Consider the following 17,642-nt stretch of genomic DNA (forward strand, 5'->3'; position numbering starts at 1 on the left):
GTGATAGCCAGGGCTCCTCCATTCCCCTTACCCTTTTGCTAAATTCGTGAAATTCCTCTAAACAAAGACTTCCATTTCGTAGAGGTATATGGCTATTGGAAGGAAAAGTTTTGACTAAAACATTTTAAGACTTGGGGTTCTCAGATCTTTCTTTGGAAGCGGAAAAAATAGGCACCTGACGTTGGGAATGGTGTAGAAAGATCCAAGAAAAACTTCCTAATGAGCATCACAAATGTGCCTATTTATCATTTTGTAATTTTGCTTATTCATCATTTCTGGATTATTCTCTCCTAAATTATTTCTCCACTTCCAGTTTCAGCTCACCAATCTACTGCCCATCATTGATAACTAGAATGATTTATTTTTCTAAAATGCTTATCTGATCACAATCCCACTGCCTAAAATCATTCAATAAATTATTTTTGCTCTAGATGCCAACCTACTAAGGTGGATGAGTCAGCCTGCATGTCTGTCTCCTGGGAAACAATTCTGTGACTATCCAAAGAGCTTTGTTTATGCTCTCCTCTAAGCTTTTGAGCACTTTTTTCTTATCAGGTGTCACCTCTTTGAGGGAACCTTCCTTGACAAAACCATCCTTGACTGTTTTTATTATTGCATTGTACATGTTGGTTTGTGTATGACCTCAAACTGTGAATCTTTAGAGCTGGGCTTTGTCCTCTTAACAAAATTATTGAAGAGAATTGAGTCATGTCACAAAGTGCCTGCCACTGAGCCTCCTTTAAAAAAAAAACAACTCGTGACTTAAAAATTTATTCCCCCCAAATCAACTGATATTTTATTTCTGGTTCTACAGAGATAAATTCCCATGAAGAACAGGTATTTTTGTTACTCTAATTCTAAGGACTTCCCCTCGCTCTTTTTAAAAAGGTCTAGGAGTGACTAGAGTTTGGAACTTGGAGAAACATCACAATCTCCGACCTGTGACAATTCTTTGTGAATAAAAGCAGTTATGATTACCCATCTCTGGGGACTTGATGGTAAAGCATTGTCTTAATACTTCTACTTAACTCAGAATGTAACAGAATTGGAAATACCCAGTTATTTTCAACATACAGCTAAACTAACTGCATACTTAGTATCTCATAATCCTTTTTTGGGAGGGGGCATAGCAAGCTGTAAAATCACATCATTAACTACCAAAAATAAATTTTCTTTGGGGAAAGTTAGGTTTGTATTGCAGACACATTGCCATTATCAGAAACAAAATTTTCACTTGTGATTTTCTGGTTGGCTAAAGTAAACCAACAGAAAACTTATGTGGCACCTTGGTCTATGGGCATTACACTGAGAAAATTATAGATGGCATTCCTGTAAGACTGTGCCCCCAAACTGGCATCTCAGTAAATATTCCAATATGTGGAGAAAGAGACCTTAAATCTCCTGAGGTCAAACTGAAATTTACTTACGTTCCTAAACAAACTAATCACTTGGGAGAATGTCTGATATTGTTCCCAAAACAGTGAATCTGATGCTGAAAAACAATAAGCTTTCCCACCTTTAAGTCTGTCCCTGACTTTGGAGTGGGGGCATGTCTCAGAAGAGTAGGTTTGGATGTAAAGGCTTCCTTTCACAGCTGTTTTCAGGAGTAGATACTGGGGAGGGGGATCCACAGGGAAGAGGGAGGGGAGATGGGAGAGCAAAGGACAAGCACTATTGTAATTTTGTATTTTTTGAACACTGCACCATGAGTTATTGTCTTGTATTATTAAACTGAAAAGTTTATTAATATTTAAGGCTCTTGATACATATTGCCAAATTACTTTCTAGAAGTACATAAGAAAGCTTGCCTTTTCTACATTAGGTCCTGCTATTTAAAAGATAAATGACAATTTGTTAAATATTAATTTGCATTTCTCTTAGGTTACTAGAAGCTGAAACTTGAGAAACTGCCATTTCTTCTGTGAACTACCCATAGTTTCTGTCCTGGTGGTTTTTTTAAAATGTAGAAGTAGTAATAATTGCTTTTAATTACCATTTAAAATTAATGTATCAATCATTTCCTTTCTGATTACTTTGTATTTATAAAGTGTTTTTCTATCCCAAGACCCAAAATTTGTATTTTCACAAAAATCTCAACCTTTCCTAATACTAGTTTTTCTTTGCCTGTATAAAATATCACACTGTTTGCATTTGAGGGGCATACCCGGTGAGCCCTCTGGTTAACATTCCAACATGGAAGTTTCATTTTCTAACTCATCTGTGGGTGACTCTACTTAAAATCTCACTCCACATCTATAGGACTGCTTCTTCAAGCATATGTCATTAGTTCCTTAGTTACTTCTAATGTTATTCGTTAGCATTAAAATTGTTTATATTCAATATACCAGCACAACTGGAATATAAAATATTTGGTGATCCCACATACACTCCAATTTTATGCATTTAGTTTGTGGCTAAATCTAATGAAGTTTCAATTTTAAATAGATAAAGAACACTTATTTATCCTCTTTTAACAACACGGAGAGCTAACTATTGGTTCTCATTAACTCCTGATCAGCTAGCTGGCTATAGACACAAAGCATGTTAATTTTCTACAGGCACCTTTCTGAATTCAAGTAAAGTTTTGGTAGACAAGGATTTTACTTAAATGTCACTGACATAATATGAATCTTGAGTACAAATATTGCTCACCATTCTTGCATTCTTTAAATTATTTTACTTTGAAAATTTAAGAACTATCATTAAGTCATTAATAACACAGGTTTTCATTTAAGGAATATCTGAACTGTGAAAATACAAATCTAATCAAATTAAATTTTGAACACATATAGAGCCAAATATTTCAACAAAACTGCAGTTTAATTTCAGAAAATGTGTTAAAATATATATTTATACATCAATTTCTGACATACACTTAATGTGTTAGTATACACAAAATGATGCTTTCTTTTGAAACTGTATTTATGAAATGTACATTTTAATTTAAATACTCAGTATACACTGCACTTAATCTGCATGTTGCATTTATTAAATACATTAAAATCTGCAATGTAACAAAACGTTTTCTGCATACGAAATTCAAAACACCATTTTAAATGAACAAAAGATGGCTCACTTCATTTTTTTTTTTTTTTACAACTAGTGTATATAGTACACTAGCTCAGCTCCACCATACTACCTGTTCGTTCTTTTTTATTTGACATTGTTCACAGACTAGTACATATTACAATAAGAGTGCTGGATAAAAACATGAGGTACGAAAGTGGTTCAAAGATTATAGGTCATGCAGATCATGCTAGACAGCAAAGAAAATTGTGACCGAGAAAACACTAAATAAAAATACATAAAGAATGTGCATTATAAAAAAAACTCCATTACACAGCTTTGCTTCTTTGGTTACAAAGTAGGTTGAACAATTTCACAGCTTTTTATTCCCACCCGAAAAAAGAAAGTCATACGAAATGTCAAAAAGCAGAGGAATCGTGGCAATTTCTCTATTAGAAAGTAGAAACAAATGAACAAAGTTTTCTTCATCAAAATAGCCCAATTATTTATTATATCACAATAACTGGTGACTACCTGTACAGTTGCACTATGTTCTTCATACTTACACTATACAAAATTTACATTCAAGCTGGGTCTTTACTACTGAAAATAAATACCGAAGGTAAATTGCCATTAGTGTTAGAAATATGCCAGGATTCTTTTGTTCAATTATTGCCTAAACGTTTCTATTAAATGCAATCCTGTCTTTCAAATCCTTTACTGATACTTATAATTATTCAAAAAAATTAAAAAAGTTCTGTGACATTGTTCATGTACATTATGAAAATAGCAGCCCTGTAATAAATAAAACACAAATAAATGAAAACTTACGTAGGCAAATGTTACTGATATTGAAAGAAAAGTGGCTCTTTAGATGAACTGTTATTTATAATGTGATAGGAAGGCTCAGGGTAAATCCATGGATAATAGGAAAAACGGGAGAGCCACCAAAGCTCTTAAAAGACCCCACTCATGCGCACCAGGTAAAATGCAGACTTTGCTTGCTTTAATAAACCCCATCTATTATTCTCCTTGTGTACTGATGACATGAAACTGGACATCAACAATGCTGCATGACATCTCAAAGGGAGGAAAAGCTCCTGCAGAATGATTGTCTAATACTGAAAAGGCCAAACACACAACCGAAGCATGGCTACTTGCTTTCGTATAAAGTGGAAAGAATACCAGTGGCACACAAGGACAGATTGCTTTCAGTTTTTTTTCTTAATGAGGCAAGAAAGCTTTATGCTGAGGAGACATTCGGCTGCTGTGGAGGTTGCGTTGGCTGCGGAGGCTGTGCTATCACTGCTTGCTGCTGAGAAGTGCTACCAGGATTGGCCTGTTGGGCTGGGAGTTGGGATAACTGATCATTGTTTGAAAGAGATTTTAACAGTGCATTTTCTCGTTCAAGTAAAGAGTTTCTTTCAACTAATTCTTTTATTTGTTCCTTTAGAACTTCCACTTCTTCTCTTACTGCATACATCAAATGGCTTTTCACCAGATCCTGTGAAAAACAAAATTAGCAATGTCAAAAAGAGTGAAAGAGAAAGGTGTTGCTATTTGGTTCTGGCCTACCTGGTGCCTTATTAAATACGAGGCATTTTTATATTAGTTTTCCTGCTCTTGCTTTTACTATTTCTACTGTATCTTGACTGGCCCTAAGGGAGGTTAAGGGTGGAAAAAAACCCAGTTTCCACCTAGGCAGCAAGCCCAGGATTTCTTTTCAAAGTTTGGAGTGATTTCCAAAAATATTAGGTACCTTATATTGTCAATTACAAGCTCAGAATTAAAAAAAAAGTTTAAAATCACATGCTTAGAGGTTAGACCAAGAGAACAAAGGATATTAAACTGATATTAAACTAGTTATAGCATTTCTTGAAGAGAGAAAGTGACCTACAATTTCCAACTCTAAAACCCTAAAGAAAAATAGTTTGTGACTAATGGTCCTTATATAGTTTTAATAAGCCTTAATCAAAATATTTTATATAATACGAACAGAATATCTCTAAGGGAACAAAAAATTGACAGTAATAGCAGAAATCAGAAAAAGATTCAACAAGTTCTATTTATTAGAGTGACTAAAACAGCATTTATAAAAACGAAGGCTTCCAGCTAAAGTTCTCATTTTAATACTCTTTGCCTATTTTTGATGCTGAAATACTTGAAGGCACATAATGCATTCTGATTATGTATGCCCCTCAAAATGGCCCTGATTTATCAATGGTAATGCATGAAATGTGAGATGTCCAAATGGGGGGAAATATTAACTCCACTGGTATTTCCAGACTAAAAATTCTCTATATTCTAGCATCTTCAACTAAATCTGATTATCAAAAAATATACGTTGGTTATCTTGTTTTAAAGAAATTAGGTGTTTGTTTTTTTAGAATTGATAAAAACCAAATGCTTCCTACAACCAACAACCTATGAAATGAGAGAACTATAAACTTTTACTTACCATTGCTTGTTCTATTTTGTTGTCAATGGCTACACCACCTCCCCCAGATGCACTGGAAAAAATTAGAGTATTTCATTAAATTATTCTAAAAACGGAACCTTCTTTCTAACTCTTAAAATAAAAACATTTGTTTTACCAAAACCAAAAATAGTAACTTAAAATAGCTTATTAAGTCTATTCTCATAATTTCAGTATACTCAAAGCTCTTATTTTGAAAATGAGGGATCTCAGTAAATAGAAGACTTCCAAAAATCCTTTGTAGTGCCAACATTTCTAATTTCCCTATGACATACATATGCTACTTTAAAAGCAACTCCCAATTCTATTCAGGAGCTCTTAACTCCGTGAACTTTTAAAAAGATACCTTTTGAATGAGCAGTACACTCTCTCCATCTTTTAAACTTCTTCATTTACCAATTACATATTCTAATTGACGTTCATGTGGAAATTCTAGTGGTCACTTATTGCATTAAAATTCAGATGATGACTTTCCTCTATAGGTTTTACTTCTGGTTTAAAAATTTCTAGAACCAGCTTCTAAAGGGCCTTTGGGCAAATGATACTTGCAGGGTTGGTTAACACCAATCTCAACATTCTGGCAAATCTTCATACTTTCATTGTAGGTTACTAGCTGGCAAAAATCACCTACAAAGGTATGTTGTTTAGACCAGTTTTTCCTGGAAATATTTGCAAGTAGTCTAGCTAGTAAGGATATCCCAAGTTCAACTATCACTTTAGCATCTGTATGATAATAACAGAAGGTTCAATAATTGTCCTCTTAAACAGTAAGAATAGTGAATATCTATATCCTTTTCTTGGCATTTTTGTAAATTTTGAAGAACAGTTATTAGATTTTCTTGTAAAGACAAATCTGATCATTTTAATCTATTTTATCAATACAAAAAGAGGTCTTTAAATAACTGATATCAAACTTTGCAAAATACTCTTCATAAAGTATATTCTATCTAAGAAAATTTAGGTGCTAATATATTTGAAGGCTATTCTATTTTAGATGATGTGGGCCCTCAGACTGCTATATATCGAGGCGCAGGAATATCCTGTCTTAGGTGGTGGTGCCTTTTACACTGTAATCTAAGTAGATCTGGTTATAATCCTGGTTCTGCTACTCACTACCTGTGTGACCATCAGCACATCAAGTACTTAATTTCCCTAGACCGGTTTCCTCATGTGTAAAATGAAGGGGTCGGGTCAATGCCTCAGTGGACTTCCTACTTCTAAATCCTTGCATCAATACACAGAAGACACAAACTTGTTTATCTGAGCATTAGTCACATTAATTACAGCATACACCCTTCCTTCTTGCTGCTGCTATTTCTAAGATGAAAACAGATTTTATATACCTAATAACTAGAAAGGATATATAGATCATTAATAAATACTTATATATGTTAGGCTTTAAATGCTTGTAGAGCTGTGCAAAACAAAGTATGGCTATATGTAACTAGAAACTATAGAACAACTATATAAACCGTAAGGCTTTGGTGTAAAGTTCAGTTCGGACACCACGTGGATATGTTCACCAAATACCGGCTGCAATTTGCAAAAAAGACGGTGCCAGGCATTGAGATTAGTTTGTCTGACCATCCTAGATTATACTCTCAATATTTTTTATTTCTATGCCAATAAGGAAAAAGTGAATTAGTTTTAGTCATTTCTTGATGTAAATACATTCAATTCTTTTAACACGTTTTAAATAGAACACCTTAAATGCTAACTTTAACGCCAGTTTTATATATTAACAAGCAACCAAAACAAAAAATAAACCCCTAACCCTTAACAAGGGTTTATTACTTTTTTTTATGATTAAAATAATATTGGTAAGTTTCCAAACCATTCCCCTTAGGCTAAGGAACAGTAATTAGCATCCTATTCTTTGTTGATATAATAAACTCTAATCCTGACTCAGACCTCTTTTACAGCAATGAAGGAATAGGTTTGCAAAGTATAAATGGATCATACTGAAGATCTGTGTTTCTTAAAAAGTATTAATAACCCAATTTTGTTAAGCATTTTACTTAAACAATTAAATCAGTCAGATACAATTACTATCACTACAGCGATTTCTGGCTATTTTGAAGGCTGTTTTTTATATAACCTATGGCAGTGGTTCTCAAACTTTAGCATGCACCAGTCATCTAGAGGTCTAAAAACAGATGGCTGGGTTTCGCCTCAGTTTCTGATTTAGAAGGTCTGGGGTGGGGCCCAGGAATTTGCATTTCTAACACGTTTCCTGGTGACGCTGATTCTGCCACCTGACAGACCATACTTTGAGAACCAATGGCTTACAGATGAAAGCTGTAAAAGAAAGAAGAAAGAAACTTAATCCTATTTTAAAAACTTCTTAACCCAGAATACAAAACTTTTTACCCTTCGTGACTTTGACCCCTGGCTTCTATGGTCTCCTTTCTTCTCACACTCCATCTGGCCTATTGTGTTATTACATTATTGTGTGTCTTACATTGACTATTTACAGTCTGTGAAACCTAGATTCTCTCAGGTTTCCATGGCTTTGCAGAACTGCTCCCTCAGCTGCAAATGCTCATGGTTCCAATTCATCTGGCTATCTTTTACTTGTTCCTTAAGATGCTCCAATGCCACGTCTCCTGTAATGCCTTCTGATTTCCTAAGGTAGAACCAGTTATTCCATCTCTCCTGTGGTTCACAAACTTTTCATACTGCATAACCAGGAAAGCAGAATAGCAAATTCCAGCTCCTCCATATATTCACTGTGTGAATTCTGGAAAACTATTTAGCCTTTCTAGACCTCAGGTTTCTCATCTAAAATAAGGGTTATATACCTCAATTCATAAAACTCCTGTGAGGATTAAAGGAGTTTAAATACTACTACATCTGTAACTCTATCAGACTGAGTTCCTTGAGAGAGGTTCCTCATCTCCACCCACTGTGAAGAAGTGAACACAGTGCTTGGCACGTGAGAGCTCAAAAGCGAATTGAAAGAGTCTGAAAGAGTCAATATGACAGCCATTAGATTTGAAACAATTACTGGTTTATATTAGAAGGCCATTAAAATATTTTGAGTTTGAATAAATTCATAGTTCTCAAAGTATGGTTACTGGACCAGCAGTAGCAGCATCACCTGGGAACTTGTTAGAAATGGAAATATTTGGGTCCACCCCAGACCTACTGAATTACATACTCTTGAGGTGGGATCCTGGAAATCTATTTTAATAACTCCTCCAGGTGACTGATAGAAACTGAAGACTGAGAAACTGATTTATAATAAGGATATCAATATGGTAGTCTTAAATAAGCAAATAAGAGGGTATTCTATTTCAGGATCCTTGAACATGGTTTAAGAATATTATTTCAAAGAGGGTAAGAAGTTGTCTTCTGTTGTGTTCAAAGTCAACATAGTGGTTTGGGGTTCACACTCTTAAAAATGAGAACGATCAACCGAAGCAGAATGAAAAATTTTCCTTTATTTGCTTCCTTGACCTAATGTTAAAGTTTTATGCCTTGTTTTCTTTTTTATTATTGCATTCACCACCCTATAACCTGATGGTTAACTTAAGTTCCTAAGACTTTGTAACTATTCTGGTAAACTATAAGTGCTATATAAAGGCAAGGGATAATTTGTAAAAAGAAACATTGTTTGATATAGGTCACTCTTTTAGTATAAAAACATACCATGAGTAGTATTTACTAGATGAATTCAGAATTGTGGTTATGGAGGAAATGGACAGAAATATAGAACTGTAGGGGAAAAAGACAACAAGCATATAGCTACAGTATTTTTATATGAATTTTTATATGAATTTTTTTTTTTACTAGAATTACAGCCTCCCAAAGAAGGAAATGAGCTTGAATTTAGTGTTTTTTTTTTCTTTTTTAAAGATTTTATTTATTTATTTGACAGAGAGAGCAAGAGAGCAGAAGCAGGAGGGGGAGTAGGAGAGGGAGAAGCAGGCTCCGCGCCAAGCAGGGAGCCCGATACAGGGCTTGGTCCCAGCACTGTGAGATCATGACCTGAGCCGAAGGCAGACGCTTAACCATCTGAGCCACGGAGGTGCCCCTAGTGTTTTTTCTTATTATTATTTTTTTTTTTTTTAAGTAATCTCTACACCCATTGTAGGGCTTGAACTCACAACCCTGAAATCAAGAGTCACACACCCACTGACTGAGCCAGCCAGGCATCCCTGAATTTAGTGTCTAAATAAAGTCAGATCGCATAAATCTTTTGCCTTTTACAATCACATTCACAGGAAAAATAAAACCCAATGTATCAAGGTACAGTAAGATAGCTTGGCTTTCAATGCTGTTCATTTTAAAATTCATCCCAGGTGGCTCCCCACACCATAGTTTTTCTTCCCAGACCTCCTTCCTCTTATCTCAATAGATCACTTGGCAACCTCACTGAGAAGAGGCCAGATATGAACCTCTGGCTTCACAAATTCCCTACATTTTCATCTTTCTTAAAAGGCTGTTTCATTCATGCTCTCAGCTCAACGACTTTGTACAAAACATCTCCAGTCTCTCCTCTCTAAAAATTAAAATCCATGAAGGTGAGGTTAGGCTAACTTGATCTCACTTAAAAAACAAAAACAAAAACAAAACAAAAACAAAAAAAACCTCTTTATGAGAAATCAACTTAAAATTTTATCTTCATTAATGTGGACAGAGACATCATGGCTACTTGTTTAAAATAAAAATAGAGCAAATTTCTTCTCTTACATTTTTACTACTTTGTCTTTCTTCTGTTCTCCCCTCAACACAAATGCTAATTAACAAAGCAACAAGGTAGAGGAAAAGAACACTTAAATGATTACCCACTTTTGCAGGTACACATTACTTAGCGAGTCCTTACTGCAAGCTTGAGAAACAATCTCATCTTACAGTTGAGGAAACTGAAGCCAAGTAACTGACTCAAAGCACAATGCTAGAGACAGAACTGAAACCTAGACTTAATGTCAAAACACATGCTTTTTCTACCTTAACAGTAAGACTGTGTGGAAGCAATAAGCAACTATCTATAACAACCTAAGAGAAATGCAGACTTATGTATGTTATGAAGAGTGCTTTAACTATGTACCAAATGTCATTTGTGAAACCATAAGCATGGATCCAAAATTAAATTATGTGCACAATATGTCATTTATCTTATCTAGCACATTCCTAGAAGAGGTTGAGCTCTGAGAACAAGGGAGGTAACTTCTTGGAAAAGGCTCTGTGATCTTCAGACAGCCAGTATAGTATAGTTTACCTATTTGCTAAGAACTAAAATGTTCTTTTGGTCTGTTAAAAAGCTGAAGATATTTTAAAATTATATGTATCTATATGCAGAGTATTTAAAAAATTACCTTCTTTTGCTAAAAGACCCTTCTAACTTTCTGTGTTGAGTCACAATCACAATTAAAAATCTACTACAGGAATTCCCCAAATTATAAAATCAAATCTTTTATAATAACTTTGATTGAGCTGGCAAATCTGATATACTTATGTTCAAGCCCCCTTACCCAAACAAGGTAAAAATGACTCTTCATAAACTCACAAGTGGAAGCTACAATCTTTCTTAGAGGCCAGTCTTCAGGAATCACATACTGTTTCTAGTAAATAATGTACAACCTTCATTCCCCCCCTTCCCCTGCCAATAAACTCTAAAATAACATAATTATTACTAAAATGGATTAATCCTAACCTAGGTAACATTTGGCCTCTTTTCTTTTTTATTTTTTTTAAAGATTTACTTACTCACTTTAAATAGAGCTGGGCGGGGGAGAGAATCTCAAGCAGACTCCATGCCCGGGGCAGAGCCCGACGTGGGGCTTGATCCCACAACCCTGAAATCATGACCTGAGCCAAAATCAAGAGCTGGGTACTCAACCAACTGAGCCACCCAGGTGCCCCTACATTTGGCCTTTTTTCTAAGAAATACATATTTTGTTTTTTAGAAACTATTAAGTTGCTAATAGCAAAAAAAGTAAATCTAATGAATGTACAGCTCAGCAAGCCTATAAAAGTTAAACAGAAAAAAATGCATCACTCTTCTGTAAGAGGAATTTAAAAAATATTTACAGCTTAACATTTAAGTGCAAATAACAGCCCTCCTTCTAAAAAAGAGCCAAAATAGATACAATTCAGGTAAACTTATTCTATGGCCAAATGCAAACTTCTGTGTTTAGCAATAAAACTATCAAAGTTAACAGTAAATTAAGCTAAGAACTAAAAATTTTATGTATTCTAATTACTGACCATAAGTTCTCTATGTAAAAACAAAAAATCTGTTTAATTTCATGATTAAATTCATAAAAAGGCCCATGAAGATTTTTATTAATAACACAAAATAAGTGATTTTTGTGAATGATAAAAGCTATTATTCATGATAAACAAGCAGGTAAAATGGCTACTCACAAAACTCAATGTTATTATTTTCTCAAATAACCAGTCTCACAATGGTGCAAAAAACCAAAACAAAACAAAAAAAACTTTTAACCAAGGAACAATTAAAAACCCAGTTAAATATTTACATAAAGATTGATATTTGCTTTTAGCATCTACAGAAACCAATTATATCCTTAGCATATTTTACATTCATCTAATTAATTTAAGGTAAAAATCCTGGCCAGAAATGAATATTTAAAGAGTAAAAAAGGATACATGCTATGGATTATACCAATGTCAATTTCCTGGCTTTAGACCTTTCACTACAGCCATGTAAGATGTTACCACTGCAGGAAGGGGGCAGGGGACAGGACACACACAACTGGGTGAAGGGGTACATGAGGCCTCCCTATACTTTTTTCTTTACAACTTCTTATGAATCAATAATTATTTCAAAATAAAAGTTAAAGAAGATACATGCATGTGGTAAAAAATAAATACAAAGAGTATACATAAAAAGGTATACAATAATACAAAGTCCCTCTCCTACCTCAGACCCCTTTTGTCCAGAGTCAACCATATCATCTGTATTAATGGCCTTTTAAAAAGTCCACTTAGGAAGAATGTCTGTAATACTTTGGAGAAGCTTAACTAGATGCCTCAAAATATAGAAAAATAAAGAACTCCTTCAGTAATTTCACTAAAATACAAAGTACTTCTAGAAATCTATTAAGACTAGAACTCCAATTAGAAAAATGGGTAGATTTCACATGGATAATCCACAAGACATGAAAAAAACCCAGGCTCTCATTCATAATAAAAATACAGATTAAAACTATAATGTAACACCATTTCCCTAAACAGACGGTCAAACATACTAAAATTTAATACACTGTTAGTGAGGCTGTGGGAAACGGGCCTTCTCATATGGTGCGGATTTAAGTTGTACACTGGTATAACCATTACACAGAGCAATCTGGTTATATCACAGTTTTACACATACATACATTCTCACTCACTCTTATTTACTATTTGAGTCGGCAATCCTACTTGTGGGAATTTATCCTATATTTCTACATACATGGGATAGAATATATTTACAATGCTACTCATTATAGCACTGTTTAAAACAGCAAGATTTCTAATAATCAACATGGAACTGATTAAATAAGTCATGGTATAGCCATTTATTCAATTGAATACTACCCATCTATAAAAGACGACCCTACAAAGATGCTTTTCTGTGTACTGAGATGGGAACAATGTACCCTGGAGATCTTTAAAAGTAAAGGTGCAGATGTATGTACATTACCACTGTATGAGGGTGATATAGATACAGTATTTGCTTGCATATGCATAAAGAAACTGGAAGAATACACACATACAAACTAAGAAAGTGGTTATCTGTCTGGGAAGGCAGGCAGATGGGGGACAGAGATGGAATACTTTCATTGCACTTTGGAGAATACTGAGAAACAAAACAAAAAACAAAAAAAACCAACCACATTCCAAAATGAAAATGACTCACGGAAGAGTTATTACCCTGTACAGTGTGAACTTAAGACATGAACAAATAGCAGACAGGAAACAGAAAAGAAAAAAAGGAGGGAAGAGGAGCCAACAACTTCATTTTCCTTAGGAACTACTTCATTCTAGAAGATCAGTACTTTGTTTAACATTCAAAACAACAATATAAGTGATATCTGTGATTTGTAAAATTTATTTCTTCAGCTTAGGGTGAATAATAATCACTTAAAAAGTATCATATAAATAATGTTTATAACTCTTAATATAGCTATTTCTGTTCAAAATGATTCTGGTAAGAAAAAATAAAAGTCTGTGATAAACATCTTTGATATACTAATATTAACTTTACCTTCTTTTTCTAGATCTCTTTACATTTAGATATCTTTACATTTCCAAGTGAGGGTATCTTGAGGGAGTTATTTTAGTATTAGGCAGTAAAATTCTGATCGTTTTTTCCTCATAGAGTCACTGTAAGGAAACAATTTAAAAACTAGCCAAACTAAAATTCTTTCTATCAAAACACTCAAGATGGAAGATGTAAAAATTCAGTCTTGAAAAACTGGAGAATAATATAAAAGTGAAATATGCACAGCAATTTTACCATTACAATCCAAATATTTCAAATAAACTAAAAAAGTTTAGTATTCTTATTTCAAGTTAAATACTTAAATGTAAAAAAAATCGTATCTACTTAAAGGCAGATGAGCTTATGCACTAGCTAGTTATTTTTTATTAGACTAACATTAGGCAAGGTTTGACAGGATGAAAAAGTTATTTTCTTCCTTTGAGTCAGGACTGAAATAAGAAAGGGTGTGAGAAAGGGGTAGGAGGAGAGCGGCATTTTCCTGAATGTTGGAGTGCTTACATTTAGAGCAGGCTCTCTTGAAAGAGCCTGCATTGTACTACTTAGCCAGCAGCAATAGGTAATTTGATGATAGGATAATTCATTACTGATTGAAAATGAAGGGTGTATATCAAGGGGCTTAAGCCCAAATTAAAAATTTGACACTACAGTCCTTATTACTTTAATTTACTTCCTGGAGACTGGGAAAACAGTATATGATTGACAATTATCTAGACTGAGATGTATACTAGCACCTAAGAGTAAAAAAGGGGCGACAGCTTAGAAAGGATTTCAAATGTTGCCAACTGATGTCTAGCTCAGAATACCTTACAAAAATAATGTAACTATACTGAAAGGGAATAAAGTGGATGTAATCCTATATATTCATTCTAGATATTCTAAAACCATTCTTTTAGTCTGCTGGAATAGAAGCTGATGGTTAACCAACTTCTGAAAACATCAGAATTAACAAATTAAGTATACCTTAATCTAGCAAAAGGTTTATGTTTTTCAACCATCTTTCATAGAAAGGTGGAAAATTTAAATAGAAAAAGAGAGAAAAACTCAATAAAAATTCTTAATATGAACGAAGACATTAAAAACACAGAAGAGTTCAAATTACCTCAGCTGTGTTAAGAAAAGGATAAAGATTAACAAAGGCCTTCCAGGGAAGGGACTATGTTTAACAGTCATTTTGTAGTAAAGATCAATTCTCCTTTAAAAGGCTAATAACAGCATTCCTTCCTTTTGATTATGAAGAAATAATAGCACTTTCATCACCTAAGGAAATTTTCATGGTGTAAGTGTATGAAAATGAACAAAACTGGAGAAAGAACATGATAGAAAAGAATGTCAAGGGAAATCAAAACAAAAACTTAACACTCTTAAGATATGCATTTCATTTCAGAGACCAACAACAAGCATTGAATTAACTTCACCCAGCGGTGGGCCTATTATAAAAACAACCTTTTTATATAGCTAAATCCACCTAACATGTCTCTCTTTTTCTTTTAATCCACCTAACATTTCTAGAAGTAATTCAGAATTCTTTAGCAATGACATAAAAATGGGTCAAAGGAAAAAAAAAATCAGAACTAGCTTACTAATTTATTTCTAATGCCAACATTTACATTATTCCCTCCCATTCCAAATGCCTGCTCAACTTTTAAAATGGATATCCTAAACTCCTTGAGACTGTGTAGTTTATTCTCACTCTCTTTGCTCATACTGTTTTTCATTCTCTAAATATTTCTGTGGAAATTCTACCATTCTTTCATAGGTTTCAGCTCAATTATTTTCTGTAAAGGCTAGTTTTCTGACCCTTCCAGAAGTAGTATAGTAAGTCATGCCCCACACTACCCTTATAGCTCTAACCACGTTACCTATCATAGGCTGTGTTTTAATAGCTGCATCCTACCAGACAAAACTCTATGTGCTATACAAAATCTATCAAGGGCCAGCAGCCACCTACTAAAGGATGCTGTAGAAGCCTGGATTCACAAATTGTATAGTTGGAATTTGAGTCCTAAATATATCACTTAATACATTTGCCTCTGGGGCTTCTTTCTCCAGCTATAACATAAGCTAGCCATACTACATCACCTCCAAAGCCATTTCCCAAGCCTAATGGCAAAACTGACTTTTCCCAAAGCAGTCCTTGGTATCTTATGGACGTGGGTAATGCTAGCATTTTAACTAAACTCAAAACAAATTAATTGGAGAAATAGTTCTTAATCTCATTCCTCATTTTCAGTCAAACTAAACTTGCCATATCTTCTTGCTGCCTAATATCTAATTCATACATCTAGGTAATCCAAATTTGCCTCTAATTTCCTACATAGCCAAATCTCAGTAACATTTATCTTTCTATGACACTAATTAAAAAATGATAATTTCTCATCTGTCTCCTCTGCACAATGCCCAACACTCAATGAACACTGGCTGGAAGAGTACGAAGTTAGATGATGTCCATCAGTGGGAAGATCACTAGATATGGAAATAGCAGATACATGTTGCAGCTTGGCCTCACCTCAGATTTGCTGTTTCCTGAGGCAAGTTACTCTCACTGGGCTTTTTTCCTTCATCATTTAGTTTCAAAGGCTTTTATGGAACTTAGTGTAAGCCTTGAATGTGGGCTTTTTTGGGGCACGTATGTGTGGTGGGGATGGGGATTGGTGAGAAGGAAAGATAACACTCAATACGAGTCTTAAAAAAAAAACAAAAAGAATTACCTAAGCAAGCAAGGAGTGGGGAGATTATCAGGACACTGCAAAATGCTTGGTCACAGGCATTAAAGCAAGGAAAAATGAAATTGTTTTTACAATTGAAGTGGAGAATCTATGAGAGATCAGGGTGGGGGGGGTAATAAAGGAAAAGGGACTCACCTATAACAAAGAAAATATCAAGGATGGCTGGAGTTTTTTTTAGCTTGGAGTAATTAGGAGTGGGGAGATGGTTTATGTGTCACAGGAAGGCCGCTAGATTTTAGGGGGCAGGGAACGAGTGGAAGAGGAACCTAAGAATAAAGGCGAGAAAATGAGAAATTTAAGTTTCACTTGGGACTGTTGAATTCTGAGACATCTGGGATATAGATTCTAGTGGAGAAATATAGAAAGAAGGTTGCTGGAAATAGGTATTTAGAACTCTAGAGTAATCTCTGGCCTAGAAGTCTAGATTTGAGAGCTGCTGGAATGTGGTCGGTAAAGCAAAACTGTGAGAGATGAGCTTGCTTAAGTAGGAAGAAGACAAATGACACTAACTACTGAAGAGTTAACAAAAGATGGGGGCTCAGGAAGAAACTACCCTTCTTGGGAAAGCTAATTATTTCTTTCATGGAATGGCCTCACATTTGCTTCTTCTATCTCCAGCATTATGTATACTATTTTTTTCAACTTAACAGTTCTTGAAAAAATCCTTTCAATCCCATTTCCACAATGAGGCCTAACCAAATGAGTGAAAATGACACAATCCCCTTGAATACCAAATGCCAAATACCAGTGCAGAGCAGAGACAATTTTATTCATCTAAAGGTTATCTTTTCACTTATGCCCAATTCCTAAAGGTACAGAGATGTTACTCATAATAGCTTTATTTAAAAAAACATACGTAGTTGTATGGACAAAGTAAAATTGTATCAGGCTAGCCCTTAGGATTATCTGACCAAGACCCAGCTTCTGTTTCTAGGTGATTAACTAGTCTTTGTTACCTTATGTCTCCTCCAATCTGTCCCCAAAATCCAGGGGTAGTAAGGAAGTAAATATAAAGGAAGGTTACCAAGGAACTGTTTCAAAAGAGTATGATAAACCCAGAAGAATAAAAGTATCACAAGGTTTTTAAAGAGACAGTTGCTTCATTCTGGCTTAGACTAAAGGAACAGTCAAAATGAAGAGAATATCATATCAGGGAAAAATTCTGTTCTATTTTACTTTTAATAAGTCAGTACATGTT

At 34.5% G+C, this 17,642-nt stretch overlaps 1 protein-coding gene across 3 annotated transcripts in view; it reads right to left on the reverse strand.

Annotated features, from left to right (window-relative positions):
* Positions 1-2,801: 2,801 nt before the first annotated feature.
* The window catches only part of TSC22D2 (TSC22 domain family member 2), a 49,176-nt gene continuing 34,335 nt past the window's right edge, over positions 2,802-17,642 (reverse strand). For 2 of the 3 annotated variants that reach the window (XM_036095571.2, XM_036095572.2), the window contains 2 exons: positions 5,465-5,516; positions 2,802-4,510 (listed from right to left, as the gene is read on the reverse strand). In XM_036095571.2, coding sequence (XP_035951464.1) covers positions 4,250-4,510; positions 5,465-5,516 — 313 coding nt within the window. In that variant the 3' untranslated portion in view covers positions 2,802-4,249. The remainder of the gene's footprint in view (positions 4,511-5,464; positions 5,517-17,642) is intronic. The other variant, XR_004918298.2, reaches the window with a different exon arrangement.

Source organism: Halichoerus grypus, chromosome 1 (assembly GCF_964656455.1).
Source record: "Halichoerus grypus chromosome 1, mHalGry1.hap1.1, whole genome shotgun sequence".
Classification (NCBI taxonomy): Eukaryota; Metazoa; Chordata; class Mammalia; order Carnivora; family Phocidae; genus Halichoerus; species Halichoerus grypus.